This window comes from Parasteatoda tepidariorum, chromosome 11 (assembly GCF_982258835.1).
Source record: "Parasteatoda tepidariorum strain Cologne lab strain chromosome 11, Ptep-v5.0, whole genome shotgun sequence".
NCBI classification, from domain to species: domain Eukaryota; kingdom Metazoa; phylum Arthropoda; class Arachnida; order Araneae; family Theridiidae; genus Parasteatoda; species Parasteatoda tepidariorum.
This window is the reverse complement of record NC_141765.1, coordinates 61,105,422-61,127,711: the sequence shown is the minus strand read 5'-3', so window position 1 is coordinate 61,127,711 and position 22,290 is coordinate 61,105,422. Positions and strand designations below refer to the sequence as shown.

The 22,290-nt window shown below is 29.0% G+C and overlaps 1 protein-coding gene across 3 annotated transcripts in view; it reads right to left on the bottom strand.

Moving 5' to 3' along the window:
* Positions 1 to 22,290, bottom strand: part of LOC107446644 (proton channel OtopLc) — a 120,950-nt gene that overhangs the window by 27,032 nt on the left and 71,628 nt on the right. The window contains exon 1 of one of the 3 annotated variants that reach the window (XM_087155515.1): positions 3,201 to 3,483. The exons of the other annotated variants lie outside the window; for them this stretch is intronic. Within the exon in view, the coding sequence (XP_087011641.1) occupies positions 3,201 to 3,394 (194 nt within the window). The 5' untranslated portion in view covers positions 3,395 to 3,483. Of the gene's footprint in view, positions 1 to 3,200; positions 3,484 to 22,290 lie in introns of those variants that run through there. 3 annotated transcript variants of the gene reach the window in all.

Sequence of the window (22,290 nt, the reverse complement as noted above, 5' to 3'; positions counted from 1 at the left end):
AATGTATGCTAAATCTTATATTTCTAAATTGATGGCTTCTGCCATTTTAATGAGTCAAGGTTGTAAAAATTAGATTAAAATGCTGAATATTCAAATAATTATGTAAAGTGGAAGATCGTGGCTCAGCATTGAATCTTAAAAAATTTCTATTTCTGATCATTACAAATTTTTTGAATTTTAAATTAATATCTTCTGCAACCTTAATTACTATTTGAAATATTAAAAACACATTTTAAATGAATCAATAATCACACCTACTTCAATTTAATATGATGCAAATAATGTCGCCTAATATTTCAAATTGTGTGCAGTATAACTCTGAAACGTTGTGCCTATATTTTTGTTAAGAGCTGTTGTTTTAAGTTCAACCGCAAACAGGGGGGCCACATATTTAAAATTTTGATAGAATGAGAGAATGCTAAATTTATCAAATGAATTTCTAATTTTACTAATTCATAATATATTTCTTGCATTTAAATTGGCCTTGATTGCTTAATCTTTGGTGCTCTCTAATTACTACTATTACTCTTTTCTTTACAATTTTCTAACATTCTTTGGTAGCAGCGCAAAAAGAAGCATTTGAAAAAGCTTTTTTAAATTTTTTGAAAGCAAATTTTAGTTATTTTTTATTTTTACCGTAGCTGATGTTTCTTTTCTTGTAGCTTAAATAGTAAAAAAAAATCCTGGTTCATTTGCATTAAATGCGATATTTTTGAGTATTAAAATCTGACAAATGACAGATAAAATTTCTCAAATCGAGAAAAATTTTAGAGGTGACAGAAACCTTTCATTATCTCCCATCCTGACACCTCAAACTGATTTTAAAAAAAGTCTTCCCGTCGCCGCAAACAGATTTAAAAAATCTATAGTTTATGAAGATTTCTTTTGAATTCAAAGCATATTTAGTCCAATTTTTAGAACTTTTGGCTTATTGAGATAACAGAAGGCAATTCAGAAATGTAAGATTTTGCGTATTTCTGAATTGAGAAAAAAATTCCGGTGAAATTACCGCTCTGTATGGTAATAACATTTCTGGTAAAAGTAAATAAATAAATAAAAAGCATACTTCTGATTAATAAAACCAAAATATACGGTATTAAAACCATTCATTTGGTAATTTTCTCTTTCATATGGTAACAGTTTCCCGGAAAGTCTGGTCTCTAAAATTATTGTTCTAATTACCACAAATTTTGAAAAAATACAAAACTGAATAATAAATTTAACCGAATAAATGGCTTTTGTGCCAAGTTCTAATGTATAAGCAAAAAATTACCAAATTTTAGCACATTTTCTGAATTTTATCACAAATTATAAAACCATAATTTATTGTTAATTTTAGCAAAATCATCAACAGAAATCTTCGGTAAAAATTACCTAGATTTTGCTGTCCCCATAGAACCAGAAACGCTGTAAATTTTACCATATTGTCGTAGTTTTGGCCATTCTTATTTTTCAATGTGAATGATGATAGTTGACACTTTTTCTGCATCCTCTCTAAAAGATTTAAGATGCTTCGAATTTTTCAGCCCACCCTAATATGAACTCTATTTTTGATTCAATTTAGCTTTGTTATCAACACTTATCTAATACATCTGATTAAGTAATAAACTCGATGGATTTTCTTTCGAGAATTCAATTTCCAACAAATATGTAAAAAATATTTTTTGAAGTACAAAATCTGGGAAGAAAGAAGCACTAAAGTACAATAAACCTAAAAATAAATGATAATAATGAATTTTATAGATCGGATTTTGCTCTGAAATCTAAATCATTATTAATGGATATTTCCAAAGGTTCACTTTATTATGATATGAAGCATAAGGAGATTAATATCAAAGAATAATTCAAAACTTAAATTTTTTTCAATAAATTAAAGAATGAATTTACTATCTATACAGGACATCTCTGTATGCATTTTATTTATGTGTATTTTTGAGCATTGACTTTAAATTGTTTCAAATGAATAACAAAAAAATATTTTCGAAAATGAACCTTATTGTATGCTAAATCTTTCTTGTAAACCTAATTGAACATATTTGTACTAGGGTTTTTTATTTCCATTAAGCTCTCATAAAATCATTTTTGATTTGATCAATCCGATCACAATTAATTTGACTAAGTCATTGAATGACACTTGCCTGCCATTGGCTAAAAAAGTATTCAGACTTTACGGTTATTTTTATTACCTTTTTTGCCAATTGCTTGCTTAATAATGAAAATCACACTGTATAGTTCCAGAAAAAATTTACAAGATCACTGCAACTACAAGTGTAGTTTTTTTCTTTTTTTTTTGACACAGTAGTAACAATTAAACTATAGTGCATGGCACGAAATTTCCAATCGACAACTCATCATTGGCTACCAAATATTTAAGGCTCGTTAGTAAGTTTCAATTTTAAAAAGTTGAGTTAAAATTAAATTATATACGCTTAGATTATTGAACTTCAATGAAGTGGCACATGGAAGTGTTTAGAAATCAAGCAACAGCATTTTTTTTTCTTTTTAGCACAAAAAAAAAAATGCTGAGTCACTCACTTTTCAAATACGAAGCCATTCTAGTTATAATTATCTCAAAAAATATGTCCTCATCCCAAAAAAATGTTTTTCATTCTACATATGTTAGCATTTTAAAAAATGCTCTAATGAATGTAAAATAAACACGAGCAAAACTTTTAGTTCGGTCAACTAAGAACTTTGGAATTGAAATTTCATTGCCTGCTATATGCTATAATTAAGAATGTTAGTTCTTCGAATCTAATAATAAGGGAGTAGTAAATCTTACAAACAAAATTTTCCTATTTCTTGATACAATAAACTTTTTTTGCATGTCAGTTATATGTTTACAAGATACATTATGTAATGAATGAAAATCTACGGAGACATTAGTCAAAACATTGTTTCAATTGCATATAATTTGAATTCTTTTTTGCACTGCAACTTCTTATGTGTGTATATTTTTAAATTTTGGTTATTTATCGAAGTTGTGAAATGTTGCAATTAAAATTTTAAGAACTTATAGTGTCAATAAAAAATATCAATACTGAAAAGATAAACCCAATGCAATGATAAAGATTGTTTTGGTGGCATAGTAAACACTATATGAGCATGCTCTTTTCAATAAAATGACACTGCGCTTTGAAACAAGTCAAAAGGAATTAAAAATAAATTTTTGCAGTAAATATGGTAAAGAAAAGACTTACACTAAGTGACTTAGAATCCTCCATATCGATTGTGATTGGGAATCATCTACAGCCCAATCAGTAAATCTCCGATCATTTCCATGTAAATCCTGATTTGCATTTGGTGCAGAATGTTCAACAATACTTCTATTTTTTCTCGACGCATGAATACCGGCACTACTTTCCCTAATATTTCTGTCTTCTTGTTGAGCCATTTTAGTCCAGTTGCATACACAAGCGATGACAATTCTTTTGTGAAACAACAGAGAAAATGTCTGACATACGATGATTGACAAGCGCTTGCTTATGCACTCTTCTTCAAGGTTTCCACTTATTTTAAGATTTCTCTCTTGCGCGGCATTTAAATCACTTAAGTCATTCTGCTCGAAGCAGGGCTAATTTGTTACTGCTCGTTAAATATTTATTATCCGTTGCAGCTTACTACTTAGCTTTTACACGGCTATCCTGTACACTGACATTTTTATGACTAACATGATTACATTATGCGAACTATTTTGGTATAAACGTACGCATCTACTCAAAATGATCAATAAAAAGGCACTATACCTTTGTTGATGGTAGAAACATAAACAGCATTTGATAGACAAGAAGCAGGTTTTACACAATCTACTATAAAACAGACCAACGCCCTCTTGTAATGTAAATATTTCAAAAACACAGAACTGTGAACGATACTTTACAATATTTTTCTCTGTCTAAAACTATGCACACAGTGTTGTACAAAAAACGATATACACAGTGTTGTTGAAACGATGTACGCAGTGTAGATGCATAAACATTTGATAGACTTATGCAATGTACTATAAAACAGATCAACGCCCTCTTGTAATATAATTATTTTAAAAACACAAACCTGTGAAAGATTCTATACAATACTTTCCACGATGTAAAAGGATGCACACAGTGTTGTACAAAAACCAATGCACACAGTGTTGTTGAAACGATGTACGCAGAGTAGAAACATAAACAACGTTTGATAAACAAGAAGCACGCTTTATACAATGTACTATAAAACAGATCAACGCCCTCTAGTAAAGTAAATATTTAAAAATCACAAACCTGTGAAAGATTCTATACAATATTTTCCTCCGTCTGAAACGATACGCACAGACTTGTACAAACTATGTACGCAGTATAGAAATATAACAACATTTGATAGACAAGAAGCTAGCTTTATACCATCTACTATAAAACAGACAAACGCCTTCTAGTTCCAAGAAAATTTAAATATTTCAGAAACTCATAACTATGAAAGACGTCGTACAATACTTTTCTCGGTATCAAACGATGCACACAGTACAGAAACATAAACAGCATTTGATAGACAGGAAATAGACTTTACGAAATCTACTGTAAAACAGACTAACACCCTCGTGCAATTTAAATATTTCAAAAACACATAACTTTAAAAGATGCCGTATAATATTTTCCTCGAAGTCAAACGAATAACAACAGTGCACAATATTAAGAAGAATTTAAGGCTACTCAATAAAGAAGTTAATGATATTGTATAACGATGCATTCCCTAAGCAATGGAATGCTTAAACAACATAGAACTGTATAATATTCTTGTTACACTGAGTAGCAGGACATGACGAAAAGGATATTTTTCTCAATAACTAAACATAACAGTCATAAAACACCTAATAAAAATATTGTTACTTGTGCATTATGCAAAACTTGATATTGTTCTAAACTATTTCGAAAAGCATTCCCCTCCGTATTAATCAATATTTATAGAATTTAACAATATTAAATAAAACAACCATCAATGATCGGCTGTATTGGGAACGATTTCCTAAAATAATCTCCTCGATAAAAAGCAATATTTATAATAATTCACAACAATAAATGAAACATCCACATATGTTCTTCTTTCTCATTTACAGTGCAAAACTGGGTAAAACTAAGAGCAATATTGCAAAATACTCTCCACGGTACCAAATAATGTAGTCAATACGAATGAAACTTGACGAGGTAATAAAACTAAAAAAAGTATATATCCGTTAGATTCATTAGGCAACTAATAGCTGAATTCATTCTTATGCAAAGTGAATGATTGATTTCTTTAATTTTGTAATCGATTAAAAAATATTTAAATAAAAACCATAATTACTTTTGAATGAAGAGATAAAAGGTGATACATTTTGGGAAAACTGGTGTCACGCTATAAATGAATGAGTTATTTCTACAGCATTTTATTTGTGACGGTCTGTTTCGGAAACAGTTTTGAAGATAACCTTCATAATTGTCACCGGACACCATAACAGAGATGCGGAAATCGGAACAAAAGTAGTATCCTGGGATTCTGTTTAATTTTTGCTAATATAAATAAAGGGAAAGAATAAATACATTTGAATTGAATGTAATTATAGCCATTTTGTTCATTTCCGTTTGAAATAACAAAAATGGAAGGCAAGTTTTTTCATAAACATGTTACAAAATACTAATGTGACGACAATTCATCCTAATAGAGATCTTTTAATTAATATCGAAAAAAAATCCAGACATAAATGTACTTTTGGTAAAAACATGCTTTATGTTCTAAATTAGCTCATAACATTGATTTTAAAGGGTTTCCAATTAGCCTACGAGAAATATTCAATAAGGCAGACAAAAAGACGGCTGCTGTTTTAAAAGTGAGACAAGTCTCTTAGCCTACGAACTTCTGAATTTATAAAACCACACACACAAAATATTTTAAGCAATGTTTATAATTTTTTTAATAATACCAAATGCTACTTTTAGTACGGAATGCAAGCAGAATGAAATTTTATGATCAACAAAAATTTAAAAATGTAAAACCCAATTTCTTTGCATCTCTACCACTAAAAGCGTGAGTTTTTACCTGAAGTAGATTAATGTGTAGAGTTTTTTCGATATTAATTAAAAGATCTCTATTTGGACGCTATTGTTAGAATTCATTGTTTGCCTACAAGAAGTCGTGATGGCTCAGGAGATAGAGCATTCGCCTCCCAATAGGGTTCCCCGGGTTCGAATCCAGCTAGTGCTTGTCGATACGAATTCCGCACCCGGCTTGCTCGGGCCACTTTGCTGACGTAAATTATCCTACATGGTTGACGGATCATGAGTTAAAGTCTCATTCCGTCGGGCTAACCATGGAAGGTTTTCTTGGTTTTCCCCTTCATACAACGCAAATGCTGGTTAGTGCCCTCAAAAAGTCCTCCAGGTGCCAAATTTCTCCCAATACTTGATTCAAGAGTTCCCTTGTCTTCTGGATTGGGTTCAAAAAGGCCATGGAGTTGAACATAAATAGTCGCAAACTCAAAATTAGGTCGGCTGTTAAACGCCAGTTATAAAATAAAATAAAATTAGCCAACGACGCATATACCTCGAATTTTTTCAACAGAGATAGATACATTTTATTAAAAAAATTAATTCAAAAAAAATTTAATTCTTTAAGAAAGCAGTTTATTGTATAGTTTTATGGGAAGGAAGAGATATCTTTAAGTGAAGTAACTTTTAAACGAAAATAAACAACTAGAAATCAACTTAAAACAAATCATTTCCCTAAGAAAGCAATTTGATTAAAAAATAAAGATTTTTTAATGCCTGTCAGACTGCATCCAACTGCTTATATCACTTTTTTATTAAATTAAATATGTACAATTTATGTAAGCAGTTTATTTTACAAGAAACAATTTTTTCTGAGATATTGCTTTATCCTTGCATTGAATATTTTATATTTGTTATAATCATCAAGAGCCCAAAAGCCCTTGGTGGCCCTTGACCTTCTCCAGAACTTCTCTACGTTACAATTCTTTTTGTCACCAGATTTTGTCAGGTCAATATTTAAATTGTTGAGGTCCTATAGCTCTACTTTCATTTGGTTTATGTTTGAAAATCACATGTTTCAGGCTAGTGGTTTCTAAGCGATGTGTTTGTCCTGCAAATATTATTCTGTTAAAATTTATAAAATTAATTACATCAGTCACTCTTTAAATTTTATAAATTTCTGTATTTGTTCTAACGAAGAAATTACTTCGCCAAAAAATGGTTTATAAGATCTTTCGTCCTCAGATGACAATATTTAGCCTCTTCTTTCCTTGAAAGAGTTTAAAGGGTCTTCGAATGCATAGGTCAAGACGGCTTGGATGCATAATAAATATTATTAATGTAATGAACGAAATATTTTTTTTAAATATTTCATCGAAATTTTATTATATATATATATATTATATTATATATGTTACGGGCAATGTAATTATTTAGGTCAGTATTCATAATGCTTAGTTATTATGAATAATGACCATTAAAATTGGGCAATTTGATAAATTTGAATTACTTTACGATAATTTCTCACATTGCCCGGTCATTATAAATGCCGCTATTATTTCTTTGGACACTTTGATTAATTGACAGCAATGGGACAACCACGTGAGTGTGGTGTGATTCTGGCTGGCCAATGTTCACCGGTGAATGTTGACAATCAAATTGGTGAATGTCCGAAATATTTATTACATCCAATTTGATACTAATTTATTCGTGGATATAATTACATTTATTCGATATTTTAATACTTACTGACGATAGATTAGAAAAAACATCAGTGTTGGGTATACCGGGCGAATGTATACCGGGCAGTGGCACTTGCCCTTAGAAAAACATCAGTGTAGGGTATACCGGGCAATGGCACTTAACCTGATCTAGTATGACTAGACCTTTGGTAAATGTCCGAAATATATACTAGGTCTAGTGCCACTTTTTCTATAGCTTAAATATTAAAAAAAAATAAACAAAGCGTTTGAATCAATTTTAAACTGATACCGAAATTATTGCTTTAAAATTTAAAAAAAAATAATAAAAACTGCGACAGATAAGGGTAATTGAAGTAGTTGCTTTATACAGCGCATGTGCGGGAACAAAATTTTAAAAAAATTTATCCAGGTGCATCTAAAAGTGGATGAATATCCCAAGACACCCTGTGGCTGTGTGTGACACAAATTGCCCACTTGACTTTTAGCATTATACATAATGACCAGGCAATGTAATAATTGCAACATAATTTATCATTTTGTCATATCCTTTTGGGCACTTTTTAAATTGCCCGGGCATTATAAACAATGCCCAATTATTTACATTGCCCGCGACATATACAGTCTTCCGTAGTAGATCCCACTTTAATTTTAAATTTTTGTCAAAGACACACAATGCATCGAAATGATATAGATTGTTGACTTGTGTGTAAAAATTAATAACTCACAACTTACTTATTCATTTTAACTATTCTTTGCATCCTTTTCACACTATTATTTCTTACTATTGTTCTTTCACTAGTTTAATAAACAGAATTTAATTCTATTAATTTTTAATTTAATTTTTGGACTAACTAGTTTTTGAAGAAACAATATGAAAAAAATGTCTATTTACTGGCACATCAATAAAAATTATGGATTCATCGTTCAGCAATGTTCGCAAAATAAAATAGTTAAAATAAAATTATTCATTCATGCTTAATATAAATATTTAGTATAACTATATTTGCTATAAAACTACAGTCTAATAATATCAATCTAATAAAAAACAAGTGACCGGGAAAGTCTGGTTGGCGGGGCGCTGGACTCACGTTTACGTGAACGGTAGTTCGAATCCAGCTGACCGAAGACTTCTCGTGTAGTAAATGGTGACTGGTACACGTTAAATCTGTCGGGCCAAAGAGTCCCCTATATTCCCCTAACAAATCGATACTTCTGGAAGTACTATATTGAAGATTGATCGTTCCCTGGTTCAGGTCAGAATTACGATTTGTGGACGAATGAATTGATGTATGAAGGGATCTGCTCTATAAAAGGGTGTGACGCATGAGTGTGACAAAAGTCGAATTCTTGGCCATAGATGGTGCCACTGGAAACAATCGCATCCTCTCTGCCTTAACGGTCGACGACAAAAACAATGAAAAAACAAGGCGATTATTTTCTAAAATGTTTCTTTTTTTTTCAAAAAAGAAAGTTTAATATCTTCCTGAAACCTGAACTTCATATAATGGCAGAAAAAGAAAATTTTACTTTAAAATAAGTAGCTCAAAAATAAATATGTAACTCATAAGTACGATAAAATAATTTTTCGAAAAATAAACATTTTTTTTCTATTATGTTATTTATGTTATTTTTAATTCTTACATAAAAAAATTTTAAATTTTAGCTTTCAGCATTTTTTTTGTAAATTGTCGAATATTTTTAGGCTCATTTTTTCACATTTTGGTCCTAAAAAAAATTCACTAGATGCAAATAATAGGATATTTATATACCATTCAACTGTCAAGAAACTATTTGGATAGAGTTTCTTGCCTTTCTTATTTTTTATTGTAATTAATGACTCAGACCAACAGGGGTAGACTCGATTATATTTTCACATACTCGATTGTTTTGCAAAGGTAGCCAAATAGGAAAGAAAATTCTCAGTATTAAAATTGTGCTAAATGTTGTCCAATATATTGGACACTGAATCTCAGGAGTATATTATAGTTTTTTTACTTATGACTAAGAACTTAAATTCACTCTAAATCTAAAATCTATCTAATAGCTAAGAGCGAAACGTGGTGATTAAATAAAAAATAACTTATGAAAATCTCCATCATTTGCCATCTTTAATGAAAAAGGTGATAAATGAATGTTAATGAAGAACAGAATGTTTTTATAGTAACATATTTCTTTAATTCTCATTTCACTTTCAATCTTATTTTTCAGATCTATTTTGTACTCATATGAACTTTAGATGAATATATGCTTTGTAAAAATCTTCATTAAATATTAATGTCCATGAACCAATAAATGCTTCTAAACAATGAACAATTAAAGAGACTCATTTCTATCAATAAGTTTACATCTCTGACACACAGTTCAACACAATCCAACTACAAACATGCGACCACTTTCTTAAAAATAAAATAATGACGCCCATTTATTGCTAATAAAACAATTACAATTACCTACAATAATTTATTTGCACTCCTAAAAAATTAATTGCTCGTGTTTTCTGAAAATATTATATATAAATATATATTTTTTTCAATTAGATATTTTATCAATTAATTTCGAAATATCAAAAAAAATTTTGATTCATAAATTTCAAAATAAAATTTTCTTAACCAAATTACAACGTAAATAAAAGAGATAATGCAAATCAATAATTGGTTTTTAGCTCATAAGTGTCAACTTAAGAATCTTCTTGTAATACTAAACTAAACTCCGCGACAGCCCATATAGGACCAAGGCCTACTGTGCCCATCTCAGTTTTCTTGACCTTAGGCTCTGGTGTGCAAGAGCAGATGTTCCAGTTTGGTGGTCAGCTGAACTCGCAACCCCCTCGGTTTTAGTCCCCAAGCATACTTGGTACTCATTTTATCGACCCACTGAGATAACCTTGCCCGGCCGAGGAGCGAGCCAAGGTCCTGTGGCACAAGTGAACGAAGAGCTATCACTCAGCCACCTGGCGTCTTCCTGTAATAAGATGTTTATATATGCGCCAGTGTGCGTGGGAAATATTGATATCTAGCAATATTTCTGTAATGTCTTTTCCCAATTTCAGTATTTTACACAAATTATTTCTTATAATTTTCTTCTCCCACTGTTTTGTTATAGTTTAAAATGTAATTTCAAATAAAATAACTTTAATTCCAATCGTATATAAAAAAAACTTGGCTTACATAATTAAAATTAACATTTACTTTGCAATCAAATTAATCGGTGAAAATTTTAATGAAGAACATGGGATGAAGGATTCGGTCTGTGAAGAAAGTTTGGAGTCGAACATTTAAACAATCAACTTCGGATGTATTATGGCGTCAACGGGTAAAAAAACGTATGATATTCGAATTTAATCATATTTAAACGTAATTTTACAGTCGGAAGTCCCTTTCATGGTCCCTTTCATTTTCAAAAGAATTGCATAGTTAAAAAGACGCGCATAAGAGAACAGAATGTTTATGGAATGTTTTCCTATTTCAGCTTTCTTCTTACAATATTCGATAATAATAAAATATTGGTAACCATTATTTACTCTAGAAACCAAGATTTATCAAAGCCTCTCTAGTTAGTAAACATTAGAAAAAATTTATAAACCAAATATTCTGCTTCAGAAATCATCAATCTTTGTTTTTAGTATAAGAACGACATTTAACTTTAACTTTTTTCATATTTTTTCCACTACAATCTCCAACTAACTATATATGAAAATAATTAATTTTTTCTTCGCATGAGCAGCATAAAACAATTACCTTGAATACTTTGATCTTGACAAATTTTAACTCAAAATTTTTATACAATATAAATATTAATATTATTTTTACTTTTCAACTATAAAATACTTTACACTTTTCTTTAAATTTCCTAAATTGAAGGTAATGTTTTAAATTTAAGTTATTATATTAAAAGAGGTATAAAAATTAAATTCTTAAAAAAAGGTGTATATGCACGAATGTATAAATTACAAATTAATTGTAATTTTTGTAGGACGTATAATTTTTAATTTCTGAATTGAAAACACTTCAGGACTAAATCTTTATTGAAAAGTGTGAATAAGACAACTGGAAGAAAAGATGAGAGTTTAATACAGCAAAAAGTGGGAGTATAATACAGCAAAAAGTGGGAGCATAATACAACAAAAGGTGGGAGCATAACGTAGCAAAAGGTGGGAGCATAACATAGCAAAAAATGGAAGCATAACGCAGCGAAAAGGTGGGAACATAACACAGATATAACGCTAAGCTCTGACAGCAATAGAGTTTAAATTTAATTCTCAATGAAAATTTTAGAATATATTTACAATTTTCTCTATTAACAAGAATTAATCATTGCAGAAATTAAAAAAGTGTTTTTTTTTAACCTCAGCCTATAACCTTCGCTTTCTGACCTAAAATTTTCTATGATTGTATTAAAAAAATATTTTTGTAACCTCAGCCTATAATCTTTTCTTTCTAACCTTCTCCATACTAAGCCTATTTAAGACAAAAAAGATTAATTAGTAAAATACTCTTTATTTAAAATTAAAAGTATTTTACGATGGTAAATATTTTTGAAAAAGTAATTTAGTATGTTTATGTAGATCCAAAAGTTACTGAAAACCAAAGGGTAAGAACGATTTATGTACATGGAAGCTGATTCTGAAAAAAATGACGAAAGCGTGGGGACAGGAACCATTTTGAACCAGCACGGACCTTCTTAACTATATAATAAGTCTTGGGAAGAACCATATCGATATGTTGAAACTTAATTATCCTCAAAATGCAGCAGATTATGAATCAGTCGTCAATTTTTCTGAAAAATCGAAATAAACCGTCTTTCCCCCTTGATCTTTCACTATCTTAACAGCAATTTAGTTTAGAACGAAAAAATATTAAAAGTACTTAAATCTTACTAATCCATTTTTAAGTAATTTTTTCAGATATTTTAACGTATTTTCTTATGTTTTAGTGAATTATCTTTCTAACTAAAAGTAATTTTTTTCATGCAGAAATAATGAATAGTAGAAAACGCAAAACGATCGTAACACTAGTAGTTTTCCCTATAAATTAATTGTTTAAGATAATCTGGAAAAAATTTATGATAGATTTAATTTTATAAACAAAAAAATATTTTATGACAGCTGTGACTATTTAGTGCATGTACTAAAACTATCATTATAATTAGCTGTAGTTAACTCTATTGCTTCCATCGATAGACGTGTGACAAATTTATAAAATTATAGAAAAGCTATTTCATTACTTCATTAGGAAATAGATAAAAACAAAAAAGAAACGAAGTATTTTAGAAGTTTTCGCCTACATAATGTGAATATTGATGCAATTTTTAAGCTTATTTTATGAAAAGAACTATAGGATTAAGTAATATTAATACATATGAAGGTATATTAATATGTATAAACTATTGTTGTTACTTATTTTCCTTCTCCGTATAATATTAACTGTAAAAAGGCAATATTGCGATAAAGAAAGAGAAAGCATCATGTGTCACATATTTCTTTTTTTCAACAGAAAATGACCAACATAAAAGAATAACAATAAATTTCTTCTAAAAAAACAAAGAAGTGAAATAAAATAAAAAGTAAGAAGTATCTTTATCGTGTGTTGATACAATGAAGTTGAAAAGTAATTTTTTATAAGCTTAGTTATCAGCATAAGAATTTTTTATGAAGCATTATTATCAACTTAAACAACCAAGTGTTTAACTTATGAGAATTAATGAAGTAAATAAAACTCTAATTTATTGAAGCAGTACTTATTTAACTGAAATACTTATATTAACATAATTTAAAACTCATCTTTAAAGAAAAAAAAAACTCTCAGAAGAATTTTAAAGATCTACTGGCCAAATAAAATTTTAAATTCTAAGAGAAACACTAAACACATTTCAAAGGAGCTACAGAAACACAAAATAATCTTAGATAAGGCACTCATTAAAATAACATCATCAAAGCCTATAAGAATTGATCTTGGTCTCCAGACCAACAACTGAAAAATGAGAAAAGCCGATTCAAACTCACTTAGAGGAAACTGAAGAGGATAATGTAAACTATCTACCAATAATTATTTGAACATCCATACTAAATGTGCGTTGATGAAAATAAGATTTGAGGGCTTTTTTTTCTAGCATTGATTTGGACCTCTTGAACTGTGACGACAACGATTATTGAAATATTTCCGATGTCATTGAGCTTCTTACATTGTGGCAGTTTTATGGAATCGTGGTATCATGTCAATTCCAAAACGATAACGCTGGGTGCATTGATGTGAGGTCCACTATAGAATAGTATGGTGATAATGAGGTTAACTGAAGGGATTAGCCAGTCCATTGTCCAGATCTGAGCACTATCGAGTTGGACTGCCGTATTAAAGAGAAAATAACTTTTCAAAATCAGTGAAGGAACTTACATGCTTTCACGAAACCGACTGGAAGAGAATACCACTAGCCGCTATACCAGGACTTGTTGAAAGCATGTCATGGAGAGTGAGGCTATGGTAGCGTTAAAGATCTCGTTAGAGATCAACTAACTATTGAATGCGAACAAGCTTAGTTTTTTGTTGCATAAAATTCTGAAGGTTAATCCAAAAGCTTATTACTAGATAGCGCAAAGTAGTTTTTTAGAATGCCCAGCTGAGGAAGCCCAGGGGCATTTGTTATGCACCATGAGAAACATAGACGTAAAAAGTAAAACCCTTTTAAATTAAGTTCTTTGTAATAAATATATTTAAAAAAATTATATATTGCATAGAAAAATACGAACTTTTTTTATTTTTTTAAAAAACTTTAACAAAAACGTTAACAAAACAGTAAAAGAAGACGTGATATTTAAGGCACATAGCATTATAATGCTTCTAAATATTATTCTATATCTATCAATGATTGTAGTATTTGTTTTTAATGATGTAACACAATGCACCCCACATTTCCCCCCACAAAACTTGTGATACTCCATGCATTGTGGACGCTTACAATATTCTTTTATATTCAACATTTAGAAGCATTTCAATGATTCTAAATATTGTTCTATATCTATCCATGATTGTAGCATTTATTTTGAATATTGTAACAAAATGTCACCCCACATATTCCCCACAAAACTTGTGATACTTCATGCATTGTAGACGATTACAATATTCTTTTACAACCTAAACTGTGCAGTGTTTCACTTGGTCACTTGGTCTTTGCTAACAGCTCATGAAAGGATGTATTGCTCAGAATGTTTGGTTTTTCTATTGCTATTGCATTGAAAATTTTACTAGTCCTGTTACATTGATTTAAAATGAACAATAATTGATCAAGATAATTTAAAATGAAAATCTAAATGATCCTGTTGAATTGATTTAAATGATTTAAAATGATGATTGTTTGGGATCGGATGAATATTTAAATAGTTAGTAACAGAACTACCATGTATTACTATTTAGGGTTCCAATTTTACTATCTACAGTTAAAATGACAAGAACACAACCATTTCATTCGTGAATTAACTCAACTCGGCACTCAGTTAAAAACTGAATTTTCTATAGTTCCTTTCGCTTTAATACAGCAAAAAATAAAAATATTAAAATGGCGAAATTCTCTATTTGAACAGAACTTTGGGGTTCAAGTTTTATATAACTAAGCGTCATGTAAATAGAACAACTATTGTAGCTTTCAGAGGAAGCATTTGACCAATGCTTAGAGCTCAATAACTTATTAAAGAAATAAAATAAGTCTTATTATTCTTATCAGGATAACAGGGTAAGATACAAATATTTATTTCTAGAGAAAGAAACAAACGATTCTCGAACAACAGCAAAAAATAAGCGAAATATCACTGAAATCTATAACATTTACTCTCCTGAAAAGTATTTAGTAATTTATAAAAAGGCCGAAAGAACCATCTGAAAGCAAGTGAAAGTAACACACACGACACAACAAAGAAACACATGGCAAAGTTACTTGCTAGTATTACCAGTCGCTATTACAGGTGTTTAAAACATAAATTATCTATTTTGTTTCTTTTACTTGTTATTGCTTGCAAATACAAGTCGAATAATTTCCCTCATCTCTTTGAATGTAAAAAAAAAAGCCAATAACATAATTATATGTCAAATTTATATTTAAAAAAGGGATTTTTTAAAAATCCTCATTTTTCTCGAATCCTTAAACTGAAAATGAATATTTATTGCTTTTTTAACGTAACTTATAATAATTATAAATTTAAAAAAAAGTAGAATAATTCACCGTTTGCTTTCTAGCGACACGTAAAGAATTTGACAAGATTATTCAACAAAATTATTTCCTAAAATTTTAATTTGAGTTATTTTTTTAACTTATTTATACGCATAAATTTTTAAACTTTACTTTCCCCCACTAGTTTTTATATTTCAACATGACAATTGTTCTGCTCATTCAAAAAGTTTGAGGTAATTAATATTCATAGCCTTTTTAACCAACTTACAGTTCTATATTTACCAAATAAAAAACATAAGACACACTCCATAAAGAGTAGCATATTTAAATTGGAGACAAGTCAGTATTAAATATTAAAAGGAAGAAAAAATATCAATTTTACCTAAATTGGTCTTTTTTTCATGTATTAATAAAAGATACAAAACAAGAAAAAACTAATTTCAAACATTTTAAAGCTACTCAAAAAAATTCTGAAAATCATCAGGTCAAACAAAATTCCAAATTAAAAGAAGAACACTAAACACATTACAATAGAACTTAAAAAAGCACAAAAGCTCTGAGAAAAGGCATGGCAATCGTTTTAAATGCCAGTAAAAGATTCCATATGCCTTCAAATTATAAAAAGGATATTTCGTACATTTTTAACATAACTTCGAATAATTATTAATGAAAGAAAATTAAGATAATTGGTATTACCATAATTCTTCGTTTGTTTTCAGGCGACACAAAAAAAATCTTGCGAGATTCTTCAACAAATACATTTCTTTGAATTTTAAACTTAGCTATTTTTTCATCTTATCCATGTGGCTATTTTTTTAAACTTTCCTTTCCTTCAGACAACAAAGAAGAAAGTGAGAATATTTTCAAATTCTACTAAGTGAAGTAACAGTTACGAACTCATCAGTAATTCATTCGCATTGTCCAGAAATCTATTGTTTATATAACCAATAGCAATTTTCGACCTGTTGAAATATTATAATTTACTTATTTGAATGAAATGTAATTCTTTAGTTTTTCTCCACTTATTGAAAAGTGAAAATGCTAACGGATCCACACTTCATCTGAGCGTCAGCAAGACAAAACAAAACCCAGACGTAAATGTATTTTGCCATAAACAAGCCTGGTGAAGCAGACTCTTTCAATAACTTTTAATTTACATTGAGGATTTTCACTCAGTTGACCGTAAGTGTCGTATCAAAGTAAATTAAAATGCAAATTAATTAACTATTATAAGAGGGATCGTAACTTTTATTAGTTAGATTGATAAAGTGCTTATTTATTAAAATTATTTAAAAAAAACTATTAACTATTGCATGAATGTGTGAGAAGCCAGTAATTTCCTACAGAAATATTAATTACTTTAAGTAATGCTTTGTAATTCAGCTACGTTTTCATCAAGCAAAGTATGACCAAAACAACCAGAGTATGGTTAAATTTACCGTGTTTCTGACTCTATAGGAACAGCAAAATGTAACTCTAACTGAAGCGCTTTTGGTAATGATATTGGTTAATGACGTAAAAGTCTTACTTCATAATATGCTTAAAAATTTTAAAAAAGTGGTTATTTTATCATGATACCTTAGAGCATGACATAAAAACCATATATTCAGTTAAATTTACTTTTCAATGCTCTATATTTTCATAAATGTGGGTTAATAAAAACTATAGTATTGAAAAATGGAATTTCCGGTAAACTGTTACCATATAAATATATACTTGGTATTAAATAAGCTATGACCAGTTTTTCAATTCAATCCCACAAGAAGAACTTACATTTCCCCTCCACACTCCATGTAAGCAAACCGCGATTTTGGCAGCCATATTGTCACTATCTTGAAATACGATTATTCGCCTTTAAACTTCTAATAACTGTCCAAAAGTATTTGCTGTACGTTTCACACATAACCAACCACGCTGAGAAAAAATGAAAAAAAAGAAGAATTAAAAGAAAATTCATACACTGAGGATAAAAAAAGTATGGTCAAAATTACCAGAATATGGTAAAAATCACCGCATTTCTGGCTCTATGGGAACAACAAAAAGCTCGGTACTTTTTACCGAAGCGCTTATTTAATAATTTTGTAAAATTTACAAGAAAATATAGTTTTATAACATTTGATAAAATTTGGTAAATTTGTTAAAATTTGGAAATTTTATCATGATAATCTTTGAGAAGGCCATAAAAATCATTTGTTCGGTTAAATTTACTTTTCAGCTCTGTATTTTTATTAAATGTGTGATAATAAGAATTATAATTTTGAAAACTAGAATTTCAAATAAACCGTTACTATATAAATGGTTTAAATACTGATATTTTGGTTTATTGCTAGAATTACGGTTGTTTTTATTTACGTGAAATGTTCTTACAATACTGTACGGTAATTTTAGTATAATTCTCTTTTAAAATGGAGAAAAAAAGAGTCATTCATAGTAAAGTACTAAAATAGTTATTCGGCAAAAAATGAATCCATCATTTAATTTTAAAATATCAGAAAATCATAAAATAGTTTTTACTAAAAATAAAAGTTTATTAACTATTGTAGAAACGTCCGTTAATTTTAGTATTTAGTGAAAAAATAGTAATAAATCAATATATACTAAAAATATTGATTCATCATAGAGTGATAAAATATATAAAATACATAAAATTGAGTGATAAATACATCATAGATTTATAAATAGCTACTAATCAAAATTATGTAATAAAAATTTCGTCTTTTATTAAAACTTTCGCACAAACGTCTCTTAATTTGATTAGTTATTGATCATCGAGTGAAAGTATAGTTATTCAATATAAGATTTTAAAACATTTCTTCATTATAAATTGATAAAATTCTTTTCATAATAGTATAAACTAGCTATAAATAAAGAGTATTTAACACAAATCTTTTAACTATAGCTTGAAATTTAGTATTTTAATAAGTTATTGTTCACCGAATTATTAAATAATTATTCTTCAAATGATTGAGTAAAAATTTACTGTTGTTTTAATGTTTGTTAATTTAATCAGTTATTCATCAATCCCATTTTTATTAGCATTAGAAAAAAATATTCTTGTTTTCATTTTACCGGTACCATCTGCAATAAAAAAGGAAGAAAAAGCTGGCATCAATACATTACGTTATATTAATTGAATATGCAATTAAGTATTAATAATTTTATTGCAATATTGAATTATTATTAATTGATAATACAATAATTAAGTGCAACAAGTCATAATAAAAAATACAACAATGAAATACTTTAAGTTCTTAAACTCCCCCTTAACCCTTCTAGTCCTAGTTATGCCATATACAATTATGTGGTTCATGATTTTATTTTTTACTTCGAGAAACTCTAACTGAGGTAATAACTTTCAACCAATGATCCACTTTCCTTTGTTAAACCTTTTTATATACATACGATCACCCCTTTTTAATATTTTTTTTTCTTTCTCCTAAAGTAGCATTCAAAGAATTTTTTTCATTATTTGGGTTTCTAAGTTAACGGAAATCAAGAACAATAACATGAAGGATTTGCGGCAGGCAACAAAAATAATAAATAAATGAAATGAATTAAATTTACCGGTAGAGAACATTATTTTGCAAAACGCTTGGTAGATATAACGCTTTGTACAAACCAATGATGCTAATTACAAAAAGAATCACTAAAACAAAATGGAAATTATGCTAGAATAAGACATTTGCAAATAATATCTATAAATACACAGATAAGTATACTCCGTATACTTCATCCCCCCCCCCAGTATACTTCCGTATATTGAGTGATATCAAAAATGTCGCAAAAGAGAACAACTAACGAAACGTTTTAGATGTGATGAAAGGTAGTAGCATCTATTCATTTTCTCTTTTTTGTCTTTAAAAAAAGTTCCGTTGGTAATATGTTGGCTTTATTTAGTCTCATAGTTCTGAAGCCAGAGATAAATATCGTATAATTAGAATGTCAAACTAAACAAGATATTAAATCTAACAAATACGTTTGAAAAATCATATATTAGTGCTGAAAAAAGGTTTTCGTTTAATAGTGTAGCTCAGGGATCTCCAACTCTATGCCCGCGGGCACCATGGCGCCCGTCGATCGGTCTAGGTGAGCTCGCTGCTTGTCATCAATGAGCCCGCTGCTCGCTGCTTGTGCCCAACGATAAAATATTTCAGTTTTCCATTTTCCCATTAAATGCAATGCAAATCTTTTTTGCTTTTTCAATATTGATGATAAACACAACCAAAATAGAAATCGCCAGGGAAAACGAGCTCCATCTCCAAAGATATATTGATAGATTTATACGTTTAATTAAAGAAATTAAAAATTATCTTGCTGACAAAAATAAAATATTTTTAGAACTAAGAGATCCTCTTTGGCTATCAGATTTGTCTTTCGTAACAGACATAAAGGAAAAACTAAATAATTTAAAGTTGGAGCTGAAGGGAAGGATAAACATATAGCAAGAATGATAGGGGCTATAAACACGTTCGGAGCAAAGCTAGTTTTGTGGATATCACATTTGAAAATGAAGTCTCTTGTGCATTTTCCAAACATGAAAAAAATGATAGACAACAGTTAAATTGACTTATCAACATTTGTCATCAACCTCCAATTACTTCAAAATCAATTTGAAAAGCGCTTTCAACAATTTATTAACATCGAGCCTATGGTCGCCTTTCTTGTAAATCCTTTTACCAACCAAATAAACGTAACCGAAATAGCAACATACATTTCAGAATTTCTTCAAGTAAGGCTGAGAAAAAGTGAAGATGGAATTTAGGATCTTCAGAATAACAATATCCTCAAAACTATTATATCTGAAAAACGAGAAATTCTGGAATACAGAAATAAATTTCCATTCTTAAAAATAGCAGCATATTAAATAAAGTCGTTTTTTGGTTCCACATATACTTGTGTGAATCATTGCTTTCGACAATGATTATCATAAAATCAAAATATAGACCACGACGACTTACAGATAAACACCTTGACGATTGCTTGCGAGCAGGAATTTCATCATATTCTCCCAATTCTGAAGCTCTGGCCAGTGAAATGCAATGCTAAAGATCACATTGACTGTATTTTATGTATTTATAAGCAATTTTTATGCTTCGTATATTTTGCAAGTAATTTAGTAATAATTTATTTTCAACAAGAATATTAATACTAATTATTCATAAATTAAATTAATTTTTAAGATCAAATTTTTTGTGCATTACATGTAGTGTGCATTATTACCTATGTCTACCAACCAAAAAATTATCTTGAAAAAATAAATGGTGCCCGCCATTAGACCGATATTCTGATATTTGCTCTTAGGTACAAAAAGATTGGGGACCCCTGGTGTAGCTACTGTTGCTTTTTATATGAATTCATTCAGCTAATTAATCAATTAATGATAGTACTGTAGTAATAAAGCTGTATCTATGTTTTCTCGTATATGTCTATAAAAACTTTAACAAAGTCAAATAATTCATATCAGTCAGTTATTATAGCGTAACAGTAATAATCAAATCAAGCAGTTATTATAAAACAACATATAAAACATTAGGAGATGTAGTTTAATGAACTTCATTAATCTCGTGAGAGAGATATTGAACTTAACTGTTGATACAATATTTTCTAGTTTTCAACTGTCTCTTATTATTTAAAAGATGAGAACCAGTCAAAAAGGTATATCCTCTTGATGTGGATATTTTGCTTTTGTCTGAGTTGTTATTATCAACTGCACTAATTAATGTTTTAAGTAGGCCCCTCAAACCACAAAAATTACTTCGAATTAAGTAAAACTATCGTTGGATCAAAACTTATTCAAGTTGCAAGTTGCACATTCTACAAGTTTAATTTTCATAATATTTATCAATAAGTCAATAAAAGCAATGATTTACAGTCACATGCAAAAGTTTCCGGTCAATATATTTTTATTTTAATTTGATTGCAATAAAAAAAGAGATAAAAATCATTTGTCTCTTAATACCATGCAGCTTTTATATGCATCTTTTAAAAGATTATGCATTAGTTATGTTAAGCAGTCAACTTCTGAAGTAATTTATTAAAATATACTGACCGAAGCCTTTTGAACACCACTGTATATGGAATAAACTAAAATATTTAACAATATTATAATATTTAATATTAATAAATAACTTAGTAAAAAATTTTATTAAAATATGCCTTTTATTAAAACTAAACATGAACTAAAATTGTAAATAAATCAGAAGTTAAAAATTTAGCTAATTGAAACATGTTTTAATTAAAATTAAATAGTGTTCATTATTTTCATTCTACTTTAACAAGCTTTTATCTAAATATTTTAAAATCTTAATCAATATGAGCTTTAAATTATAAAATTTTAACAATGGGCTTAATTCATGAAAATTACGCATAATATTTAAATATGAATGACCTTGTTTAATACCGAATATTTCAGTATTGTCTCAAATCATATTCAT